The sequence below is a fragment of the Oculina patagonica genome, chromosome 9 (genome assembly GCF_052425735.1).
Source record: "Oculina patagonica isolate OP01 chromosome 9, crgOcupat, whole genome shotgun sequence".
In the NCBI taxonomy this organism is placed as follows: domain Eukaryota; kingdom Metazoa; phylum Cnidaria; class Anthozoa; order Scleractinia; family Oculinidae; genus Oculina; species Oculina patagonica.
This window is the reverse complement of record NC_135766.1, coordinates 14,434,316-14,458,211: the sequence shown is the minus strand read 5'-3', so window position 1 is coordinate 14,458,211 and position 23,896 is coordinate 14,434,316. Positions and strand designations below refer to the sequence as shown.

Below are 23,896 nucleotides of genomic sequence, written 5' to 3'. Positions count from 1 at the left end.
ATGCAGAGTGGCATCCTAAAAAAAAATCCTTAATTGTTTGGTACTCCTTGATGACAAATAACCTGAGCGTTAATCCGTTTTAATTTTCCGTTTATCTCAATAAAACCGTGACTCTTTTTCTAGATCCAACAGCACTATTTCCAAATTGTTTTCGTTTCTATTAACTGAGCATATACCTTCTGATTCTTAATTAAAATATTCAGAAATATGATTTTGCATAGATGTGGTAACCAAATCACTAGTGCCAGAGGGGATATTGAAAACACGACAGCCTTTTTTGAATGGGGTACAGTAAATAGTCGTTAAAGAAACAATCTTTATGACCTGAACCCTTGACGTTATGTTTATTTCTTCAAATACATTTGTTTTGCTGCCAGCCCTAGCAACAAACTAATTTGCTTACATTAAAATGAGTCTCCTAATAATCGCGTGATATATTCCCGACACAGCAATAACTTGTGTGTTCCACTTGGTGAAATATGAAGTTAACTCAAAAGTACAGCAAATGAACGACTTTACATTAAATTAATGTAAACTTGCTAAAACATGCTGATAGAATTGATCTTATGGTGACTTAACCAAGGTAAAACACCTCCACTTCATCAGGTGTGAAGAATTTAGTCCCAGCCAGGATTGTGTACCTGCTTTGTACTCCACTTGGAAGAGAGTAGTAGTTGCCAAAGGCTGTGCGTGAATTAGTGTTGCTATTTGCATTGTCAGCGATGTGGATGTCATGTCCTCCACCAAATGTTGGTCCATAACTTGAGTACCTGTAAAGTGCATATTGTGGTCTGGTCACCATGCTCTTGAATGGCCCCAGACCTTCTTTGTTGCGAAGCGAAAATATGAACGCATTGGAAGTGGAACTCCAGCGACTACTGCTATCTGAAAACAGGAAAAAAGAATTACTAAACACACATATCATAAAGAAAAATTATCTCGTGATATTTCTACCAAAAATTTGCAACAAAAAAGTTGATAGAGACTTTATTTATGCGTTGCTGACCCGACCGGTGCCATAATTGTTTAACACATTTCATTCACTCGAAAAAATTGACTTAAAAGAGTAGACGCGCTTAAGCTTTACGATACGATGTAAAACACTCAGTATTAATTCTGTTTTGAGTAAGGATAAACGAGTTTTTATTAGCGCAGGAACTAAACTTTTGCATACGTGAACGTTTTGAACGTCCATGCGAAGAATTTCATTTTGTTTTTTTACATGCCCGGAAGTGTGATTCATTTTCCATTAAACCAACACCTCTTATAATTCCTATTACTTTAAAGTTATTTTATGTTTTGTCTTTCTTCACATTTATACAATATACAATTCCACTTTTTGCCTTCTGCGGGAGAAGCTTTGCCTCTACTACACGGCCAGTATGAAATGAGATACAGACATGGAATATTCTATTTACCCCAAGGTATATCAGTGTATCCTCCAAACACGTACTGTCCCTTTTTGATGATGGTAACCGTGTCACGTTTCCCATCACACCTGCTGTGGAAGGTACTGGCAGCCCAGCCGTGAGTGGAGGCGCGCCAGCACAGCACCCACCGAGGGTTACTTCCAACAGCAGGCGTCAGGAATTGTTGAAGGCTACTTTGATAAAATGCGTTATCAGCTAGGATAGCTGAGTTCATCGTGAAATCTGAAATTAGAAAGAAGGCAAAACTATAGTTTATCGAAATTTAGAACAGTATAGGATACCTTAAAACAACATATTTCTCGTTTTCTTGTGTGTGTGTGTGAGTACTGTTTTACGGTAATTTAAGAGTTGGTACTGCTTATAACGAATTTGTCAGATAATGGACGCTCTTATCGAACGTAATTAAAACTCAACTTCAACTTCAAATTTAATTAATTTATTTTTTATTTTTTATTTTTAATAAGACGGTGCTTGCCCCGCTACTAGTTACAACTAATCGAGACGAAGCAAGAGTTACTGAAACTGTTTGTTAAATGTAAAAAGAAAGGCAAAATGAGTGTTAAATAGTTGCAAATTTGCTAGGGTGTCCTAGAAAACAGTCTGTTAAGCACTGCTAATATAGATATGTTGATTTCTCTCAATGATTTTCATTATACCTTCATTGGGGTAACTCCTGATTGAAGTATCAATTTTAGCTAATTAGGTAATTAAAAATATTAACTTCTGAAATTTGACAATTTTGGTAGTGTTTTTTTTTAAGTTTAGCCAAAATCACACACTGCCAAACCTTATGCGGAATCCGCGCATATGATTTGCAAACACCACACAGTTAAATATCCAATAGGTTTTGTGATTTTGTATTTTGTTTTCATACTAATTCAAACCTACTACTTCAAAACCAAAAGGATTTTCCAGGATGTGGACACGCGTAACCGGACCCCTATCCCACCTTGAACTAAAAGGCAGAAAGCAAACTAGAATGACTTTTGGAATATTTCATCAAAACTAATTACTGCAGCACGTTTCATTAATTTAAACCGCCTGACACCATTTCCAACAACTGGAACACTTTCTCAAGCAATGACTGTTAACAATACAAATTTGGTTGACGCAAGATTTTGTGTTTCTTTAAAAACTAACTTTAAAATACTATTTATTGTACAATCATCTCACATTTGAAAGATAACTTAAATGATCAAAATATACTTACTAGTGCATTTTTTGCCGTCTCCTTTAAATCCAGGTTTGCAGGTACAGTTGTAAGAGCCCACGGTATTTTTGCAGATCGCATTAACATCGCAGCCATGGGAGTTGGTGGTACATTCGTCTATGTCTAAAACAACAACAATAACATATATTTGTCTATAAACAACCCCTACTTACTCAAGCGAATTGGTAAGCAGCAAAATAGCCACGTTAAATGTTGCGGCGAAGTGCCAGTGGCACGCGGCTATCTTTCCTATTACTTTGTCTCAATTATAAATCGTAAATCGACTGAATTACTAAACCTATTCAGACCGGCAAATCCGTTACCTGACGAATATCGCACGAATCGCTTCACGATTAGTGTGATATTGGTTTTTCAAGTGAAATTTAACGTGGAATTCACGAGTCAGGAAATGGATTTTCCTTGAATCGCAATAATCCTTACTCAAATGAAAAGAAAACCCAATTCCATTTGTGGGTGAATGTTGCAATATTTAACGCTCGCTCAGGAAGCCATTCCAAATCAACTGTCATGAACCAGCAAATCAGAATCAAACTAACATCGATTGAAAATTAGTATAAAAATGTGCATAAACGAAAGTTGAAAATAAGTCAGCTACCACATTGCAAAATACTCGAGTAAAAATGAAGATCGTCGAATATTAACGGTTTAGTCGTTTTGTTCGTGAGCGGGCGGTATTCTACAAATCCTGCGATCTGATTGGTTCCGGGAGCGGGTGGTATTCTCCCATCCGGCCAGCTCACAGCGGGCGGTATCTGTTGCGAGATGAATCGTCGAGTGAATTTTCCGCGCGAAATCATTTTGCAGCGTTGTACGAACGAACACATGAAAGATTTGCTCTGCAAAATCGAAATAGCTACTCACCAACCGTTGTAAAAGTGAAAAGACAAAATAGAAGTGGAATTAAAGGCCTCGAAGTTCTTCTAAAGGCGAGTATTCACTTCTTCATCGACAAAATCGAGTTCTAGTTTCGTAGTTTGTGGTTGTTTGTTATTTCGCAATCATTTTCACGCCATTACAGTAAGCTGCAACGGTTTTAAACTTCAATTTTGAGTAAAAACTGCCTTTTTATTGGCCACTTTTTGCCAAAACAAAACGTTAGTTGCTATCATTCAAGAAAATGAGATTCTTAATTACAAAACAGTAACATTAATTCTCGCAATATTGTGCCGTACGTCCAAACTACGCATTTCATTCAGTTTCACTTTTGCACTGTTCATCACAACGAAATTCTGCTGGGTATCAACGCAGAATTTATTAATTCGTTAAACACAAGTATGTATAGATGTACCAAAACTGTCCTTCAGTGAGATAATATTTTTTAGTCCGAGAATTACTATCCTACGAACACAATCAGCTTTCAAAACATTCATCGGGAAGCCGAAATCAATTTAAAAGTGTTCAGATTTGTCAATGATATAAATGCTTTGCCTCGATTTTACATTTATGCCATATTTACTACTTCAATTTCTTTTATTGAATCTCTTCAGTGTCAATTTAATATACTAAACCTTTCTGTTAGTTGGCTTCATTTAAGCGAACGATGCTATTTTATTCTGAATTAAATAACAAACAGGCAGCATTTTACACTCTTGCTAATCTGTTGATCGACACAACATTGAAATGACGCGCGTATACAAACACAGATTTTGTGAAAAAATCTTCCTAGGTTTCTTTTAAAAACAAATAAAGTAGAAAAAAAAAATAAAAACGTTATTCACCAGCCTTGGTCGGTCCGTATTGGGAAAAACTGTACCCTCGGTCTTGGAACCGCCCTCGGCCTGCGGCCTCGGGCGGTATCCAAGACCTCGGGCACAGTTTTCCCAATAAGGAAATGAAATACCAGGAAATCTTTTGCGCGAAAAAATCATATCTTCACACGTGAAAATAACATGTTATTTTCACATGTGAAGATATCGATTTCGAAACATTTTCTGACAAGTTTGCCCTGTTTCGATGCTGGATGAGCGAAAGTAAAACGATATTAAGTCGAAACTTCTTCGGATCTTCCTTGTCAATCTTCGGCGATCTTCGGAAATGTTCAGAAAATGTTCGGAAACATTCGTATGACCTTCGGACAACATTTTGCAAATCTTCGGAAAATGGTCGGCAATCTTCGGAAATTCGTCAAAAACATCGTAGTTAGTAGGTTTATAAAATAAAAAAGTGAAGAATTTTGCGAAAAGATTATTATTGCAAATTACATTTGTCACAATTTCAGAAGGATACGGCTTCCGTAGGAACACAATGACTGTTATAGAAAGCCTGCATCCAGTTTAAAATGTTACTTCACACTGATCAGGCAACCGTGCCTTCTATAATTAACCATTTCTGTATGTTAACTGAAATAGACGCTTGAAAACTTGCCGTATTGGCAGTGTTAACAAATAGCGTACATGTATTTCCCAGCGAAGACCGCTAGGTCTATGCACTTTTTCGAATCATTTTCCATGAAAGTGTATGGATCACGAATCCTGAAAATGCGAAATTAGATTTGATCTAATGAATCCGCTCGAACAGTAGATTTTTCAGATTCATTATCCAAGTTTGAATCTTGGATTTTAGGGGAAAACGAGACTTTTTGGAAACAATACTCCAGATTGAATTTTCTCAAAGAAATGCACTCAAAGAATACTTCTATACTTCTTCTATACTTCTACTTCTTACACGGTTTGCCATCTCCAATAAATATTAAAAGTTATCAGAACAGGTTGTAACAACTTACCAGCTGGGTTGATCGTTTCCTGCAACTCACTGACCGTTTCATTAAGTTCTTGTATTTTCGAGCAGGCTGAAATATAATATTAAAATGATATGAAATGACTTCGGATGGGCTATAAATAGTACTAGAATTTGTTTAAATTAGGAAAGTTGGCGACAGTTCTTAGCCCAAACAGTCTTACAATATATCAATATATTCCCTAATTCATTTCCTTGCTTCTCTTTAACGAATTTAAGAAATTGACATCAGTTTATCCTGCGTCTATCCTGTTATTGATGATAAATTTGCGTCATAACATTGTGAAAGTTTGTTGTAGATCCACTTGCCTACCGACTCGTGGATCTGAACAAAGTTTGACAATGTTTTGACGACATTTATCATCAATAACAGGACAAACGCATTAAGAACTGATGTCAATTCGTTTTTGAAAACGAAGGAAAGAAATGCACGAGGAAGATGCGATTGGCTCAACGCCGCAGAATCCAAATTTCGTCGCTGTAATTTGGAGAATCATAGGCTCGTTAATTAAATTTTGGTAAGAATACGGCAAGAAATAGAAGGGAAAATTCGAATTGTTCAACAAACCTTTAATCAAGTAAAATGTGTTCATGAAATAATCCGCTTAAATAATCAGCTTCTTAATTTCATTGGTAGCACACATTCCCGCTCACCGCCGATTTTCAGGGCTGAATTCTCATTAAACATCCTCATCTTTTCGCTCTCAGGTTGAAATGGTTCCTTAAGTTTTAACCGATACGTTTTAGATGATTTCCTCATTGAAGACTATTTTTATGGTATAATTCTCGCCTCATCAAGAATGCAGCGCTAAATCAGTGTTGAAAAGTTTGAAAAACTTTCGCTTATTGCATTAGCAACGAGTTTCATTCGTCTATAATCGTTTTGGCAAAAATGGCAATCTTCGCGCGAGAATTGCTCAGTTAAGCCTGGTTTTCACTAGCGAAGCAAGCACAAGCGCAATCACGCAAAGAGGACAAATTTTGATCCTAATGCTTGTGGTTGCCGCAAGCAATGCTTGTGGTTGCTGCAAGCACAAGCACAAGCAATAAAATGCAATGCGGTTGTGGTTCTGCTTGAGTCGAAGCCGTTTTCACGGTGAAATAAAATCTGTTATCCTTGCGCTTGTGCTTGCGTCGCTTGTGAAAACCAGACTTTATTGTAAAAACTGTGATTGCGGGAAATCAGAACCGTAATGCTCTTGTTCACAGTTATTCTAGTTTCCTAACGTTGCGAAATGCATGAATACAAACTGATAGAATTTCACTGGCAGATTTTTTTCAGTGAATTCGCTTATACTTCCGAGGGTTAAGTTTTAGTTGCTAAGCAGCAAAGTATTGTTAAAAAGCAAATTCGAGAGAGGGAGTTCCACCGTCGCCCTTACGTGCCCCTAGGAGTATACATGTATGACTTTTCGTATATTTACGTTTGCATTCTTCCAGTGCTCTTATCATTTCTTCCTGCATTCTTATCGTTTCTTCCAGCATTCCTGTCCTTCCCTCCTGTTCTTCCATTCGTTGTTCCAATCTGCTTGTTCTTTGTCTAAGCCCTACTCTTTCCTCAAGCATAAAGGTATTCATTTCTTCCATTAAAACCATAGGCGACAACAGACAAGTCAAAATAACAATCTTCAAGAGAGTAGCCATTTCTGTAGAGAAACAATGCATTTTCAGTAATATCGGTTCGATCCGGTTAAAATGGTTTGGAACGGTCAAGAAACATCACATACACAACATACATTCGGCTGTTTATTATATTTTCTTTCGATATAAATTTTATCTATAAAGTTTCATACAAATCTTTATAATTTTGATGCCGCCATTTTGACCGAAAAGTGATAACGTGAGCCTGGGGGCCCTATGGTGCTTGTGCGATCTGTTTACATATTATGCAAATGAGTTTGCTAAGCGAACTCCGATTTCACTTTTCGAAGTCGACAATAAAAGACATCCCATACACTTAATAAAAAACACTTAAAAACATTTAAAACGATTAAATGTACAGTAATAAGACGCGTTCTTGAATATTGCTCGCCAATTTTCCACCATAGTCTGCCCGACTATCTAAGTGACGACCTCGAACGTGTACAAAAGAGAGCGCTCTCTATAATTGCACCTGACAAATCGTACAAACACTGTTGAGACTGTCATGGTCTCTGCACTTTACGTGATATGCGCAATGAACAATGTGTCAAGTTGTTTAATATTATTTCATCGGATTAGCGCAAACTTACTTGCCTGCTTCCCCCGAAACACGATGGCCACTACAACATCAGGCATGAGAGAGGTTTTGATTTGCCTCGTTTTTATACCATTCGTTTTAACCAATCATTCATACCAGCAATGTGCCGTCGAGCAAACGAAAACTAGTAGATGATGTTATATTTCTTTTTATTGTAGATTCCCCGTTCTTTTTTTTATCTTTAATAGTAGTATCAATATAGTCAATATAGTAGTATCAATAAAATTGTAAATAGATCTTATCATAATTTTTTATCTTTTTGAATAACATATTGTAAATAATTAAGCAATTCAGCCTGCTGGCTGCCATTTAATCGTTTTAATAAACCTATCTATCCATTTAAATGGCTTAAAATTAATTGACGATTATTCAGTACCGATCTTGCCAACAATATACATACAATGTATCACGCTGTCTGCTAAGCTTGGCGCTGCACGCTGTTTGCTTTGTTAGAGTTTACAATAAAAGAATATATTATTTAAAAAGGCTTAAAAGGTAAAAGTTATTAAAGTTATAAAACCAAAGCGTTTTCGACGCTAGATCATCATCAGTGGCATTAAAATGAACATTTACATTTAACTTGGTTTTGTGTTGTTATGTAATTCCCGAAGGGATCAGTTTAGCGATAAAACAGTGCACCTGTTTGTTCAATGTTGGTTTCTCGGAAGCAATCAAGAGTCCTTCCATTATTTTCCATGTGTAAATGTTCTCTCTCTCGTGAACATTATCAACTGTATGTTGTACTTTAGTTTGTTTGCTACCAGTGCCTATTTCTGTTATTTACTGATTTATTTATTTCTTTTCCTTTGTATTTTTCTGTTGCATATGTAACAATAAAGTTTATTAAAAAAAAAAAAAAAAAAAAAAATGTGTAAATGTGATCTGAATTTTTTGCCAAGTGGCGGGCTGGCTCCGAGTTATTTGTCTTATTCTCGTGCTCTGCTCTTCGCTCTGCGAAATTACGATTTGTTTTTGCCAATGTAAGTTTGGCTGTCTCGTAGTAATAAGTGCCGTAAGTGCTGACAATTGGACGCAACTTTAGGTTTTCTTAGTTGATTTCACACGGGTTGTTGAACTTGTGGATATTGGCTGTTCCATGGAGGAAGGCGGGTTGGTTAGATGATGGTTTGATTTTGTCGAGGGGAAGGATATTCTTGATAAGATACCTGCGGTCACTGAGCAGAGCTTGCTAGCGCCAGAAAAAAAAGGGCCTAGAAACAGCGCATGCCTAGTGGCGTTTCTCTATTACTGAGCAGTGCTTGCTAGCGCCATAACATTGCATAGAAGCAGCGCATGTCTAGTGGTGGTTCTCTAAAAAAAGGGATAATTTTCTGTATTGATATTTCATATAAAAATAGTGGGACTTAAAACTATAAAGTATTCCTTATGAGCTAAACATTAACGAAGCCTTAACCAATTCAGAAAGAGTTTATGGAATAACGGTCATTTCCGTTCTCTAAGCTATTCGTTTTTTCTTTTAAACAAAATACGACGAAAGCTTTGTGGTGGGGGAGGCCCAAGTTGCTGAAATATGATATTTCACAAACGAGCTATAAAGATAAACCCGATCACTGAGCAATTACAACTTGCTAGCGCAAGTATATTGCCTAGAAACATGCATGAGTAGCTTGCCTTTGCCAGCCTTTATTCCTAAAGACTCGTTTTCTTGGTATATTATAAACTTATGTAAGGCTTAGTTGTGACAAAGGCGTCGATAAAGAGAAATTTTTTTCGTTCCCTCCCTCATGTTTGGCATTGGCTTATACTTTGAGAGGTGCTACATCAGACAGTCGTTATATCTTATAAACATGATAAAAGACGTAACTTACCGCACTGCAGTTTTCGTGTTCACTTTCTTCTTTGATGAATCTCTCCTACAAGTTAGACCAGCGTTACTAGTTGGTTCTCTGTAGAGAATGGGATACGATCTTAGACGTTCCCTCTTTTAAGGGGTCCTAATTAGAAAATTATAAATGACAGATGACAGGTGACAGTTGATAAATGAGCCATTGACGTAAATCCGATTATTAAGCAGGGCTTTCCAGCGCTAGAGTATTGTCTAGAAATAGCGCATGCCTAGTAGCGTTACTCCAGGAATGGGAGAGTTTTCTGAATTTAAGAAAATCTAAAAATTATTTCCCATCAGATAAATTTTAGTTCATGATGAATAAAAAAATAAAAAATAAAAAATAAAAAAACGTGACGGTATGAAGTATTTTACTGAGAAAAAAGAATAACAGGAAATGGAAATTAGCAGCAACGAGGAATAAGCATAAGTTGCTGACAGTTGACAATTGACAAATGAGCTATTAAGGTACGTGCGACCACTGAGCATAGCTTGCTCGCGCCAAAAATAAAGTGCCTAGAAACAGCGCATGCCTACTGGCTAATACGAGCCGAGCTTGCCAGCGCCTGAATGTTGCATAGAAACAACGCATACTGGGAGTTTTCTGTATTTAAGAAAATCTAAAAATTATATCTTATCTGATAAAATTTAAGTTCACGGTGAATAAAAATTACAAAGAATAAAACGTGACTGTATGAAATATTTTACTGGGAAAACAAAATAACAGGAAATAGAAATTAGCAGCAACGTGAAATAAGCATAAGTTGCTTTTGACAAATGAGCTATTAAGGTACATGCGACCACTGAGCAGAGCTTGCTCGCGCCAGAAGTAAAGAGGTCTATTAATTATAGGGGATCTTAAATCACGCAATTGCCCTATTTTGTTCTTCGATCCTAGACCGCACAAAGCTTTCGTTTTCTCCTAAATATCGAAACCGCCTAATTCTTTTACCGTTAACCGCCAGAAAAACAGGAATGTACCTGCAAACCGACACTCCACTAAAGTGCCTTGAAACAGCGCATGCCTAGTGGCGTTCTTCAAGGAAAGGGAAAATTTTCTACATTTGAAAAAAATAATAAAAAATATTTGATATCAGATAAAGTTTGGTTCACGATGCTTTAGATGAGACTTACAGTCGTGCCAAGTGAAGCGTACCCCCTTCCCCCCAGAGCACATTAATTATTTGAAATTTAAATCCGTTAGTCAATTTCAATATTGCATCTGTCTTATTAAAAACATAGGCACAGGCCAATTTTCGAATCAAAACTTGGTTCCTGATCACTGTCGCCCGATTTCAAGTAAAGAGAAGGCGAGAAATTTAATTTGTCTTACCGTCTGTTGCATTAAATAAGCTTGAACGCGCCCCCAAAAAAGCATGTTGAAGTTTCAATTGGTGACAGATAACGTTTCGCACGAACAATCACCAAAGTGAACTGACGATATATTTTTTTAATTTTGCTGCGCATGCCATAAATTTGGTCAAACTTGACATTTTAATACAGCAAAGTCACTTTAAGGTTTTGCATGGGACTTAAACTTCAATTTCAAGTGTTCTACATTACTTTGTAAACCGGACTAAGCTGGATGGTTCAAACATCTTAAGGAAAATTTATATTATACGAAGCCGACAGAGCCAGGCTTACTAGATGCAACAAACGGTAACACATTCAATTCCTTGTCTTCTTTTTAAATCGGGCAACTGTGATCAGAAACCAAATATTGTGATTTGAACATTGATCCGCGCTTATTTTTTTAGTAATATGAATGCATTCTCCTTCAGAACGTGTTATCGTTTCGCACAGAGATAAGCTTAGCATATTCACCAAGCTTAATTATCTTGACCAGGCTTGTCAATTGCAGCAAGGCCAGGCTTTGAAGCCAGCAAAATAAATATCGGAGGCGAGGTAGTCAAATATTGGTGACGACTGTAATGTGAAACTTTTTTCGAGGCTTATGTTCGTTTAGCTATTGACAATTTCATTGTGTCACCAAATCTTTCTTCACATACTCGTTTGTTTGTGAGCACAGTTTAGTTTCATTCTAATCAATTCTCTGTTCTTGATTTAAGACAGTGCCGTAGATGAGTAAACCTTTGTTTGATCTTCATTAAACTAGTACAGTTCCACAATGTTTCGTTTACTCCAATGAGCCTGAATCGTTCGCTGTATATTCCAGATTCTAGGTCACTTTAGAAAAGACTGAGCGAGGAATTGCATTTCTGCTGGATTTTTTCCCCGCTCGCTGTTCTTCGGTATTACTTTGAGCGCAAGTTGGAACGAGGCGCTAAACAACCGACGTGCGCAGTGTTGAGCTGGTTATAAGCAATTCGTATCAAACATTCGCGAATGGAACAACTATTAATTCCATATTATCATTATTCACTAACCTACTTCAGTACTACTTCCTTTTTTAAGAAATCAACTGATTAATGTTTACGTTTCAGTTTGGTATAACAGGTTAGTTAGGAATGTATGGTCACTAGCAAAAACAAAACAAAACGTTTGATTCAAATTTTACGAAAAACAAATTTTCGTTTATTAGACAGAAACAATCTTATTGAGATGTGTTTATGTAAATCTGTGATCTCCTATACAATATCAATCATATGCTATCATATGCATTTGTTAAGAGGCAAACATGTTCCAGTATCGCAAGAACGCGCCCAACTGTGTACTTTGCACTTGTCTTCAACAAAAGCGATGTAACAATACTATCGCCCAACCATGAAATAAAACGTTGTTCGATCTCTTTATAAAAACAGGCATCGGGATGAAGCAACTGATTTCTCTGTAGAAAAATAACTTACAAATTCGTACGCCGATGAAAGATGTGACGCCATTTAACGCAGTGACTGTTCCGCAATAAGGGACCGGTTGCTTGGGGCTATAATTATTGGTGGCTATTAACAATAGACTCAAAACCACAATAATTACTGTAGCGAACAAAGAAGTGGGACAAAGCAGAAGTACGGATTGGAAAAACAGGAAGTTGCTTTGCACAGGAAACTATAGTGCAAGAGCAGCGGATTGTAATTATAGACTACAGGAGTGAGCTGTAGGCAGCCAACAGCGTTACAACGATGGTAACGGTGCTTAAATTTTGTTTTGAACTGGTCTGTAAACTGATCAAATAAAATTATCAAATCGCAGCTGTTAATATCCTGGGTGACGTTGGGTGATTATTATCACGAGCGGACACATGCATCATGCCTTCACTTCGAACAACGTAGGGCGTTCATTGCTTCGACAATAAATACATGTCTTTTGAGGCAACGGAATGTAGTCTATGGGCGAGCCGCGTCAATTTGTATAAAAAAATATAGACAAATGTATGAGAAATTAAAAACGTAACTGAACGCTTTCTAGCCTAGCTACATCTTTCATACTCGGCGAAGAAAACTTTTGCCTAGTATCTTAACTTCACAATTCATAAGTTGTCCAAAATTCAATTTTTGTAAAAGATATTTGCCGTTGGATTCCCATTCAAACACTGTTATTTCTACCCGCGTTGCCTACCGTTAACATGGCGTCGAAAACCGTGATAAGGCCTATTGTTAAATAATTTCATGAAACAACTGAATATTCGAATGATTTATAGCAAGCTGTTAGGTCAGTAAATATATAATGACAGTTCTGAAATAAATTTGATCTGAATGGGACCTGATCGAGTTAGACCATCTCACTTGCTTCCACGCAGAACAAATTCCTTAATTTTGTTAAGCGTGGAATGTAAAATCTTATAGAACGGTCGGGGTAATATGGGGATATATTAATAATGGTCAAGCAAGCTTCAGTTTTCAGGGGCTCGGGTGTTCCATGGCAGATCTTGAGATAGGAGAGACATTCTGTGCTTAAAAAATTGCTCAAACGTGTATCCGAAGTTAAATGATGCTGAAATGTCATGGAAAATGTTTCAGGGTTACCATCCAGGGACATTGAGATTTACTCGCAGCCACCGAACGTCGTTTAATAATAATATAATGTTTAATGCAAACTCATTGCAGTAATAACTGAATTATAAACAAGCTAGTTCTAGATTAATAGCGAGAAGTGACGAAGTCCTGAGAACACTTCGTTCTGCAAGATTTGATGGTGCTACGACTTGTGCCGGATCTTAAATCGTAGTTATCTACAATCTCCTCACGTCGAGGCAAAAGAAAATGAAGCGGGCTATTTACATCCTGAATTTTACAGACATACTACCGGCAAGGATGTTGGCGTCGTTCTCTCAATGAAGTGAGGCCGAGCAGCCATAATGCCTCCTTGAAGTCGAGGGAAGGACAAAATAATAATAATAAACATGGCTCTCTTCTGGACTCTCTTCTGGACTCTCGCTTCAAAAAGTTTGCTTGCGATCGGGGCGATCACATGAGACCATTACAGAGACGATGGCTAACGTCTGCGACGATTGAGGCCATCGCGATCGCTTCGATCGCCTGCTTTCGTTTTCTTCTAAATACCAAAACCGCCTAATTTCTTGACCGTTAACCGCCAGATAAACATTAATGTACCCGCAAACCGACACTCCACTATAGTGCCTTGAAACTGCGCATGCCTAGTGGCGTTTCTCTATTACGAGCAGAGCTTGCTAGCTAGCGCCAGAATAATATTTATTTGCTAGAAAGAGCGCATGCCTAGCGGCGTTACTCCAGTGATGGGAGAGTTTTCTGAATTTAAGAAAATCGAAAAATTGTTTTTCATCAGATAAATTTTAATTCACGATGAATAGAAACTAAAAATAAATAAAATAAAACATAAAAAAACTTGACGGTATCAAATATTTTATAAAGGAAACAGAATGACAGGAAATGGAAATAAACAGCAACAAGGAATAAGCATAAGTTGCTGACATTTGACAATTGACAAATGAGCTATTAAGGTACGTGCGAGCACTGGGCAGAGCTTGCTCGCGCCAGAAATAAAGTGCCTAGGAACAGCGCATGCCTAGTGGCGTTTCTCTATTACGAGCAGAGCTTGCTAGCGCCAGAATGTTTCCTAAAATGAACGCATGCCTAGTGACGTTACTCCAGGAATGAGAGGGTTCTCTGAATTAAAGAAAATCTTAAAATTATCTCTCATCTGGTAAAATTTAGTTCACAGTGGATAAAAATTAAAAAGAATAAAACGTGACTGTATGAAATATTTTAGTGAGAAAGCATAATATTAGGAAACGGAAATTAGCAGCAACGAGGAATGAGCATAAGTTGCTGACAGTTGACAATTGACAAATGAGCTATTAAGGTACGTGTCATTACTGAGCAGAGTTTGCGTGCGCCAGAAATAAAGAAGGTCTATTATAGGGGATATTACATCACGCAAACCGCCATATTTTGTTCTTCCTAGACCGGAAAAAGGTTTCGTTTTCTTCTAAAGACCGAAACCGCCAAATTTCTTGACAGATAACCGCCAGATGAACAGGAATGTACCCGCAAAACCGACACTTCACTAAAGGGCCTTGAAAAAGCCCATGCCTAGTAGCTAGCGTTTCTCTATTACCAGCAGAGCTTGCTAGCGCTAGAATATTGGCTAGAAACAGCGCATGCTTAGTAGCGTTTCTCAAGGAAAGGGAAAATTTTCTACATTTGAAAAAAACAATAAAATGTTTTTGATATCAGATAAAGTTTTGTTCACCGGCGATGCTTTAGATGAGACTTACAGTCGTGCCAAGTGAAGCGTACCCTCTCCCCCCAGAGTACGTTAATTATTTGAAATTTGAATCCGTTAGTCAATTTCAATAATGCATCTGTCTTATGAAAAACATAGGCACAGGCCAATTTTCAAATCAAAACTTGGTTCCTGATCACAGTCGCCCGATTTGAAGTAAAGAGAAGGCGAGGAATTGAATTTGTCTTACCGTCTGTTGCATTAAATAAGCGTGAACGCGCCCAAAGAAAAGCATGTTGAAGTTTCAATTGGTGACAGATAACGTTTCGCACGAGCAATCACCAAAGTGAACTGACGATATATATATATATTATTTTAATTTTGCTGCCATAAATTTGGTCAAACTTAACATTTTAATACCGCAAAGTCATTTAAAAGTTTTGCATGGGACTTAAACTTCAATTTCAAGTCTTCTGCATTATTTTGTAAACCGGGTGAAATTGGATTGTTTAAACATCTTATGGAAAATTTATCTTATACGAAGCCGACAGAGCCAGACTTAATAGATGCAACAAACGGTAACTTTTTCATTTCCTTTTCTTCTCTCTACTTCAAATACGGGTGAACTGGGTGACTGTGATCAGAAACCAAATTGTGATTTGAACATTGATCCGCGCTTATTTTTTAGTAAGATGAATGCATTCTCCTTCAGAACTTGTAATCGTTTCGCCCAGAGATAAGGTTGGCATATTCACCAAGTTTTATCTTGACAAGGCTTGTGAATTGCACCAAGGTCAGGCTTTGAAGCCAGCAAAATAAATATCGCAGGCGAGGTAGTCAACTATTTGTGACTGCAGTAATGTGAAACTTGTTTTCCGAGGCTTTTGTTCGTTTAGCTATTGACAATTTCATTGTGTCACCAAATCTTTTTACACGTACTTATTTGTTTGTGAGCACAGTTTAGTTTCATTCTAATCAATTCTCTGTTCTTGATTAACGACAGTGCCGTAGATGAGTAAATCTTTGTTTGATCTTCATTAAACTAGTACAGTTCCACAATGTTTCGTTTACTCCAATGAGCCTGAATCGTTCGCTGTATATTCCACATTCTAGGTCACTTTAGAAAAGACTGAGCGAGGAATTGCATTTCTGCTGGATTTTTTCCCCGCTCGCTGTTCTTCGGTATTACAACCGACAACCGACGTGCGAAGTGTTGAGCTGGTTATAAGCAATTCGTATCAAATATTCGCGAATGGAATAACTATTCCATATTGTTGTTATTAACTAAACTACTTTAGTACTACTTCCCTTTTTAAGAAATCAACTGATTAATGTTTACGTTTCAGTTTGGTATAACAGGTTAGTTAACAATGTATGATCACTAGCAAAAACAAAACAAAACGTGTGATTTAAATTTTACGAAAAACAAATTTTCGTTTATTAGACAGAAACAATTTTATTGAGATGTGTTTATGTAAATCTGTGATCTCCTTTTCAATATAAATCATACGCGACACTTGTTAATTGTTGTTTAAGAGGCAATCATGGTCCAATATCGCAAGAACGCGCCCAACTGTGTACTTTGCACTTGTCTTCACAAAAGCCATATAACAACATTATCGCCCAACCATTAAATAAAATGTTGTTCTCTTTATAAAAACAGACATAGGGGTGGAGCAAATGATTTCTCTGTAGAAAAATAACTTACAAATTCGTACGCCGATATATTGAAAGCTGCCGGACGCCATTTAACGCAGTGACTGTTCCGTGATAAGGGACCGGTTGCTTGGGGCTATAATTATCGGTGGCTAACAATAGACTCAAAACCACAATAACTATAGCGAACAAAGACGTGAGACCAAGCAGAAGTACGGATTGGAAAAAACAGGAAGTTGCTTTGCACAGGAAACTATAGTGCAAGAGCAGCGGATTGTAATTATTGACTACAGGAGTGAGCTGTAGGCAGCCAACAGCGTTACAACGATGGTAACGGTGCTTAAATTTCCTTTTGAACTGGTCTGTAAACTGATCATATCGCAGGATCATATCTGGGTGACGTTGGTTGATTATTATCACGAGTGGACACATGCATCATGCCTTTACTTCGAACAACATAGGGCGTTCATTGCTTCGACAATAAATACGTGTCTTTTGAGGCAATAGAATGTAGTCTATGGGCGAGCCGCGTCAATTTGCGGAAAAAAAATTAGACAAATGTATGGGGAATTAAAAACGTAACTGAACGCTTGCTAGCCCAAATACATCCTTCAAACTCGGCGAATTAAAACTTTTGCCTAGTATCTTAACTTTACCATTTATAAGTTGTCCAAAATTCAATTTTTGTAAAAGATATTTGCCGTTGGATTCCACTGTAATTTCTACCCGCGTTGCCTACTCGTCAATCAGTTTTCAGGAAAGAAATTGCTAAAACGTGTATACAGTTAACATAAAGTAACAGTAAAGTTAACATAATGCTGAAAATGTCTTTGAAAATATTTCAGGGTTACCATCCAGGGACATTGCGTTTTAGTCAGCCACCGAACGTCGTTTAATAAACGACTTGATATCGAGCAAGTCGATTCACAGTTGTGAAAGGTAAACGTGCATGTTTTCATGTTGTACAAATTACAAACTGTCAGCATTTCATTCAAATACAGTGGGAAGAATGAAGATCAAAATTGCTTAATCGCTTCTTTGAATTTCCGATATTTTGTTATTCGCAGGCTACATATGTTCGTTTTGACGAGGAAATCAATAATTGATGCGTGTTGAATTGCTCATGCATTTGTAGTTCAGTTTGTTTATGCTTTATGAATGTCACATGAAAGAGCCTAGGTTGGCTTCAGTTTGCTTAAGGATGGCCCCGATTGTTTCTATCGCCTCTGTCACTTCAAAAAGTTTGCTTGCGATCGGGGCGATCATATGAGAACATTGCAGAGACGTTTGCTAACGTCGGCGACGATTGAGGCGATCACGATCGCTTCGATCGCTCGTGTTCTATCCAGGCGATCGGTCGCAGGCCACGTCGATTGCGAACGATTATATGAGGACTCTTTTATCAGAGGGAGACGATCAAAGCGATCCAAACTGTCCCATGGCGAATCAACATTACCCAGAACTACGTTTCGGTTTGGCCTCCCTATCATAAGCGATATCGCAGTTTTTAACAATCACACGTGCGTCGATCGGAATAAAATCGAATATTCATATGCGGAACAAAGAAAAAATCATGAATTATTATATTGTTTGATGAACCCTACATTTTAACTTTCATAAATATTGAATTTTATTCCAACGCACGCACAAGGTTTTTGTAACTCGTTTCATTATGTTGAGTTTGGCTCCAAAATAATTGTTTCGGACCTAGGCTTTGATTGGGCACTTTGCATACAGTGTATACCAGGCGATCGGGACGATCATATGAGAACCACCGTGATTGCTTCCAATCGCTTCGATGGTCTGCGATCGTCTCAGTATTTGCAAACGATCGATGCGATAGAAAAAATCGTGGTGATCACTTGAGCCCATATAATAACCAGCCTTTAACACTTATTATGATAAAGTACAATGTTTTCAGTTTATAAAATGTCTTCTTATAAAAGACAAATTCCAAGGTGCATTCCAAGCGAAGCTCACGCCGAAGATTTGCCAAGTATACGGCAAAAAGTTAATTAGGATTGTGATAAGAATGGCAAAGATTCACGCCAAAAATATTCGGAGTAAGTTGCACGAAATGTAGCTTGGGACAAATTCCAATAGCCCAATTTCGATATATTAAAATTCAGCCTAAAACAATAGACCTCAGGATGAGGCTCCGGGTACTAAGCTATAGCGTTTGTGGGGTTTATACCCAGAGCCTCGTTGCTAGTGATGACTATTGTTTTAGGTTGAATTTTAAAATATCGAAATTGGTCTATTTATCCTGTCAAATTCAATCAATTATATTCTGACAATGTTCCTTTTCGTCACGCAATCGTTCCTCTTAGAAGTTGCGTGATGTGCTTCCTCGGATCAAACTGCCTAGTTTGAAATAATTTTAAAACTTCATTGCACTGGAAACTTAAGATTGTTTTTAACATCCACATTTCAAATCAAAGAAACCTTTTTTCCTATTAATTCTAATTTTCCGGTACTTAAACATGAGACATAAGCGAGAAGTTTGATCGAACGTTTTCTGGAGCAGGGTTTCGTTATTGTACAATTTTTTCGTTTCCTTTTTATTCGTACAACAGTATTTTAAGCACTGAAAATTTGTCGCTCTAATTTAAAATGCATTTTCAAGTACCTGAGAGAAATTGAAGAGATATAATATAACGTGAAGTAACATTCAACGCAAAACCCTTCAAATCGCCCAAGTTCGGCATTCTGAGGCTTAATAACGACAAAAGACATCAGCTGGGGTAAGTTTACGTTTATTTTGACCTTTAACATAGACATTACTTTAAATACGTTTACGATAACAAGACCCTTGCAAAATCCCCATACATTTCTTTATATTTCGAACATACAAACAGTCACGTCGCCTGTATGGGCGCCCTGTGCTTTTGTCTGCAGGGATCCGACATTTGGGCTATTCTCCCTGGAAGGTGTTGTCAGTTGGGGGTCTCCGACTTGTAACTTTGATCAACAGAACAAAGTGGACTCGGTGAATAAATCGCATATTCCCTCGTTGCCTAAAAATAACCCTTACATAGACAACATACATCCGGCTGCTTATTATATTTTCTTTCGATGTAAATTTTATCTATAAAGTTTCATACAAATTTTTATAATTTTGACGCCGCCACTTTGACTGAAAAGTGATAACGTGAGCCTGGAGCCCTGTGGTGCTTGTGCGAAGTCGATAATAAATGAAATCGCATACACTTGACAAATAACATTAAAAAACGATATAAATGGATTAAATTGGCGAATTATTCAGTGTCGATCTTTGCATACTTCGGTGGGAAATCAATAAAAGTTGTAGAGCTCTGCTTTAGATTGAACGTTTTGGTTTGACTTACGAAAGAAAAGCAAATTGTTAAAATTCTCATGACTTCACTCTTAAACCTATCCCAGGCTCATTTTAGTCGGGCTTCATTCAAAGGTTTCTGTATATAACTTTAAACACCGAAGCAATTTGATCATTTGATACCGTATTCCTACCTTTTCCTTGAAACTTGGAACTTGTGACAGATCAGCGCGATGGGAAATACTTTCTTCAAGTACTGACTAACTCTGTAAGACCGCTTACATTTATACCTGTAGGTCTCGTTTAATTTATGCGTTTGCGTGAGGTGGCCGTCTTTTGCAATACGTGCACGTTAAAAGCATTCCTATTCGTTAATGTGGTTACATTGACTACCAAACCATTAACTGTCTGGCGTGCTTTAATTTTCCAACGTCCCCCAGGCATAGTGCATATTTTTAGTTCATCTTAAAACAGATCTTTGAGAAGTTTTTCCATTCTCTCGGCTTTATTGCAATCATCACTAGTATTAAGAATATTTTTTTGGTTCATTTAAAACTGCATGTTGCTCTTTTTCTTTTAGCAATGTTATTATTAATGAAAAAAGAAAAAGTTATCATTAATTTTTAAGCCTGAATAAATTTTGGTTCGTTAATAGCTTTCTTAACGACTTGTTTTAAATGCGTTGTATTAAACAAGTTTTCGTCCTAATTTACACGTAAATGATTTTAGCGTGGAAACTATTTTCATCTTGTGTAGCTATTAACACGTAATTGCTTAAGTTGATAAGTATATTTATGAATGGTTTTTGGCGCCACGAGTGTCTTGGAAAAGTATTTTATTAGTAATTATCAGACAGTTATCAAAAAGTGGATCGTTAACAACCTCCTTAACAACTCTTTTAATTGTTTCTGAAAGGTTTCCGACATTAACATGAAAATTACTTTTGCGTGGAGACTATTTTTATCTTGAGTAGTTTTGAGCACACGTAATTAGTTAACCGAAAATAATAGTCATAGAAACTGCTTTTGATCGAAATGAGCCTTTCGATTTCTTTTCCATTTCATGTTTTTAGCATGCAGCCTTTCTCTATTGATATGTTTTAGTTATTAGAATTTTACTAAAAATGGGCGCCTTGACCAAATATTTGACATCTAACTGTGACATTTTGAAGTTTTACCCTAAAAATTTTGCAAAGCAACTGTTATTCTAATAAGCTGTTTTCAGTTTACCACTAATTTAAGGTGTCAATGGCGTAAGTCTTCACAGGCCTCTTTATGCTGATACATCGTTTTTAGAATTAAACATTCTGATAGTTGATCGTGCACTAGGGAGCCGAAGAACTTCCTTTAGTTCAGATGTAACAAAGGCTTTAAAGGGAATCAAAAGACACCTAGTCAGATATTAAACCCATTATTTGTGTCACCTTTTGCCAAACACATGCTTGTGCTCAGGTTAGGGGACGGTATCAGACTTGGCGGAATTCTTTTAACAACGTTAACAAACCCTGGTCAAACAGCAGTTCTCAGTATAATATATTTTAGAAACCAGTGCGTTACATTATCACAGATGTTCAGTTTAGAAATAAAGCGTTTTGACAAATATTCACTTGGCGGATGAATGCTGTTGGGTAGGTCTAGATGTAAACATTTCGATTAGACGGAATTCACGGTCTGGTTAAAATATTTTTGCTTTTTATTCGCGAATACACTTTGACCAAGTTTCTTTTTGAAATATTCAATGCTTCTTATATTTTGAACTGAAAGGTAGCATCTCGAGCCTGTTCCTATGAAATACCTGTTGTCAAACGATATTACTTCTGTTAACTTGAACTTGCTACGGAATTCAAAGAACAACTTTAGGATGGTGTACAAGAAAATATTTGCTTCAGTAGCAGACTTAACATTTTATTGATGTATATACTTTGATTTTCCATAAAATCATACATTATATTTGGAAAGAAAGTTCTTGAGACATTGTTACAAAATCGTTCAGAGACTGGGAATTGTCTTTCCGAGGTTTTCGTGATCGCTCGCCGCTAGTGAATTTCTCGTTCACTTTCCGCAGTTATGAAAGAAATTGATAAAAAATCTTTTATCCAAGTGAATGGGAGGAATTTTAAAATGAACAATTCGACTGCGGGCAAGGAAACGACGTAAATGCGCAAGAATTGATTATATTGAAAAAAATGATGAAACGTTTTTTAAAAGCTCTTGGCGTAAACATCGTCGCTGCTTATACTCGAAACAAGTCAAGAAATCGCGAGCGGAAAAATAGTGAAAACGAATTTGTCCAGAATCAAGGCTTTTAGATTAGATTCGTCATTCGGTTTCTCCAAGTTTGCATGTTTTCCTCGTGACAGCCGGGAAACGGTCATCAAACACGATATTAAACATGTGCCGATGAGCTAAGTCGCTGTGAAAGAACTTAAATCACAGCGATAATAATAAGGAAATAAACCGCTTGAAAAATCGTTTATTACTGTTAGAGTGAAAGAAGGAGAATTCCAAAATAGCTTGAGTGGGCATAAAGCCAGGACAGCTAAACACCAAAAGGAAGTTTTAGAGGATTGCATATTGAAAGGTGAATGGCCTTGCCTATCAGTCTTTATACAGTAAGAGAAGTAATAAAGGACGAAGATCTGGATATTGATTATCCGATAAAGCCCATCAAGATGGCGGAATTGCTGTGAAAAATCCGTACGGATGCGTGGATTAAAGAACCTGTTGCCAGCCTTTTAATGGTGAATTTTTGTCATATGCCTTATATATATTAAACGGAAGCGCGCAACTTATTCTGGGTTTAAACCAAAACGAAGATTCTACAAAACTGTTCTCGGATTCAGTAATACTGATCCGGAATATCAGTTAGAAGTAAAGTCTTGTGGAAATTTCTATGTGAAGACAGGTCTTCGTTTTGCTAAAAAGCATCAGTTAATACGTGATCAAGAGACTGGAGTAGTCAGATCTAGACACATTTGAATCACCTGTTGTCAGATGCAAAGAAGCGAAGCGCACGAGCTTATTAGCGGACTGGGGATATGTAACTTGACTGTGAAAATAACTTTCTTTATTTCGTTCCTTTTTGGCGGTAGAACTTTCAATCTGCATCTGTTCATGTCATAAAATATATCTCGAAACAGCTGATTGTAAATCGATCACTTGTTTGAAACAGCTGCCACCAAAAGCACACAAAGTTTGGTTTAGAGAGCGAGGGCGAATTTGCCTATCTCGAAGTAGTTTAAATTGGCTAATTTATGCTTTCAACATTACATTGTGTTGAATAGATCGGTAGACTTTGAATATCATTGCTGTGTTTTATTTTTACTAGGTTTATGATATTTGCATCGCCGGCATCATTTATAATATCTTTATAACTAACATAGGAAAACCATACATTTGTTTTGAATAACTGAAAATAATCAGCGATGTAAGGGCTGGAACCCTCAGTGTATGATTAATATGTTAAAAATTAGCTGTTTGGGATTGTTTTGACTACGAACGCTTTGTTTTAATAAATTCATGTCGCTGGTGTCCTTTTTATCGATCTTCCTTTAAACGGCACAGTCTTATGAAGGAGATGTTTTTAAACACTGAAAGCTATCTCAATTTATTTTACCGGTACCTTGTGTTAAACATTGTAAACGATACTAACGTCCTAAAAAAAGATAAAATTCATTGTTGATCTGTTAATATTACTATTTATTTTTCAGTAATTGGTCATAATTATCAGTTTTTCAATTGTTAATAACTTTCTAAACAACCCTTTTGGAAGGCGTTATTTTTAAAAGGTTTCCAACATTTACATGTAAATTGTTTTAGCGTCAAAACTATTCTTATCCGTGTTGAGTAGTTATGAGCAT

General features: G+C 37.0%; 3 protein-coding genes across 3 annotated transcripts in view; all 3 read right to left on the bottom strand.

The window, feature by feature from the left end:
• The window catches only part of LOC144666258 (uncharacterized), a 193,538-nt gene that overhangs the window by 99,396 nt on the left and 70,246 nt on the right, over positions 1-23,896 (bottom strand). The window lies entirely within an intron of this gene.
• The window catches only part of LOC144666224 (uncharacterized), a 249,082-nt gene continuing 225,589 nt past the window's right edge, over positions 404-23,896 (bottom strand). The window contains exon 21 of the mRNA XM_078527620.1: positions 404-513. The gene's annotated coding sequence lies outside the window, so the exon portion shown is untranslated. The remainder of the gene's footprint in view (positions 514-23,896) is intronic.
• LOC144666228 (uncharacterized) overlaps positions 510-23,896 on the bottom strand; it is a 168,437-nt gene continuing 145,050 nt past the window's right edge. The window contains exons 16-18 of the mRNA XM_078527623.1: positions 2,641-2,763; positions 1,419-1,652; positions 510-885 (exon numbers count right to left, since the gene is read on the bottom strand). Coding sequence (XP_078383749.1) covers positions 575-885; positions 1,419-1,652; positions 2,641-2,763 — 668 coding nt within the window. The 3' untranslated portion in view covers positions 510-574. The remainder of the gene's footprint in view (positions 886-1,418; positions 1,653-2,640; positions 2,764-23,896) is intronic.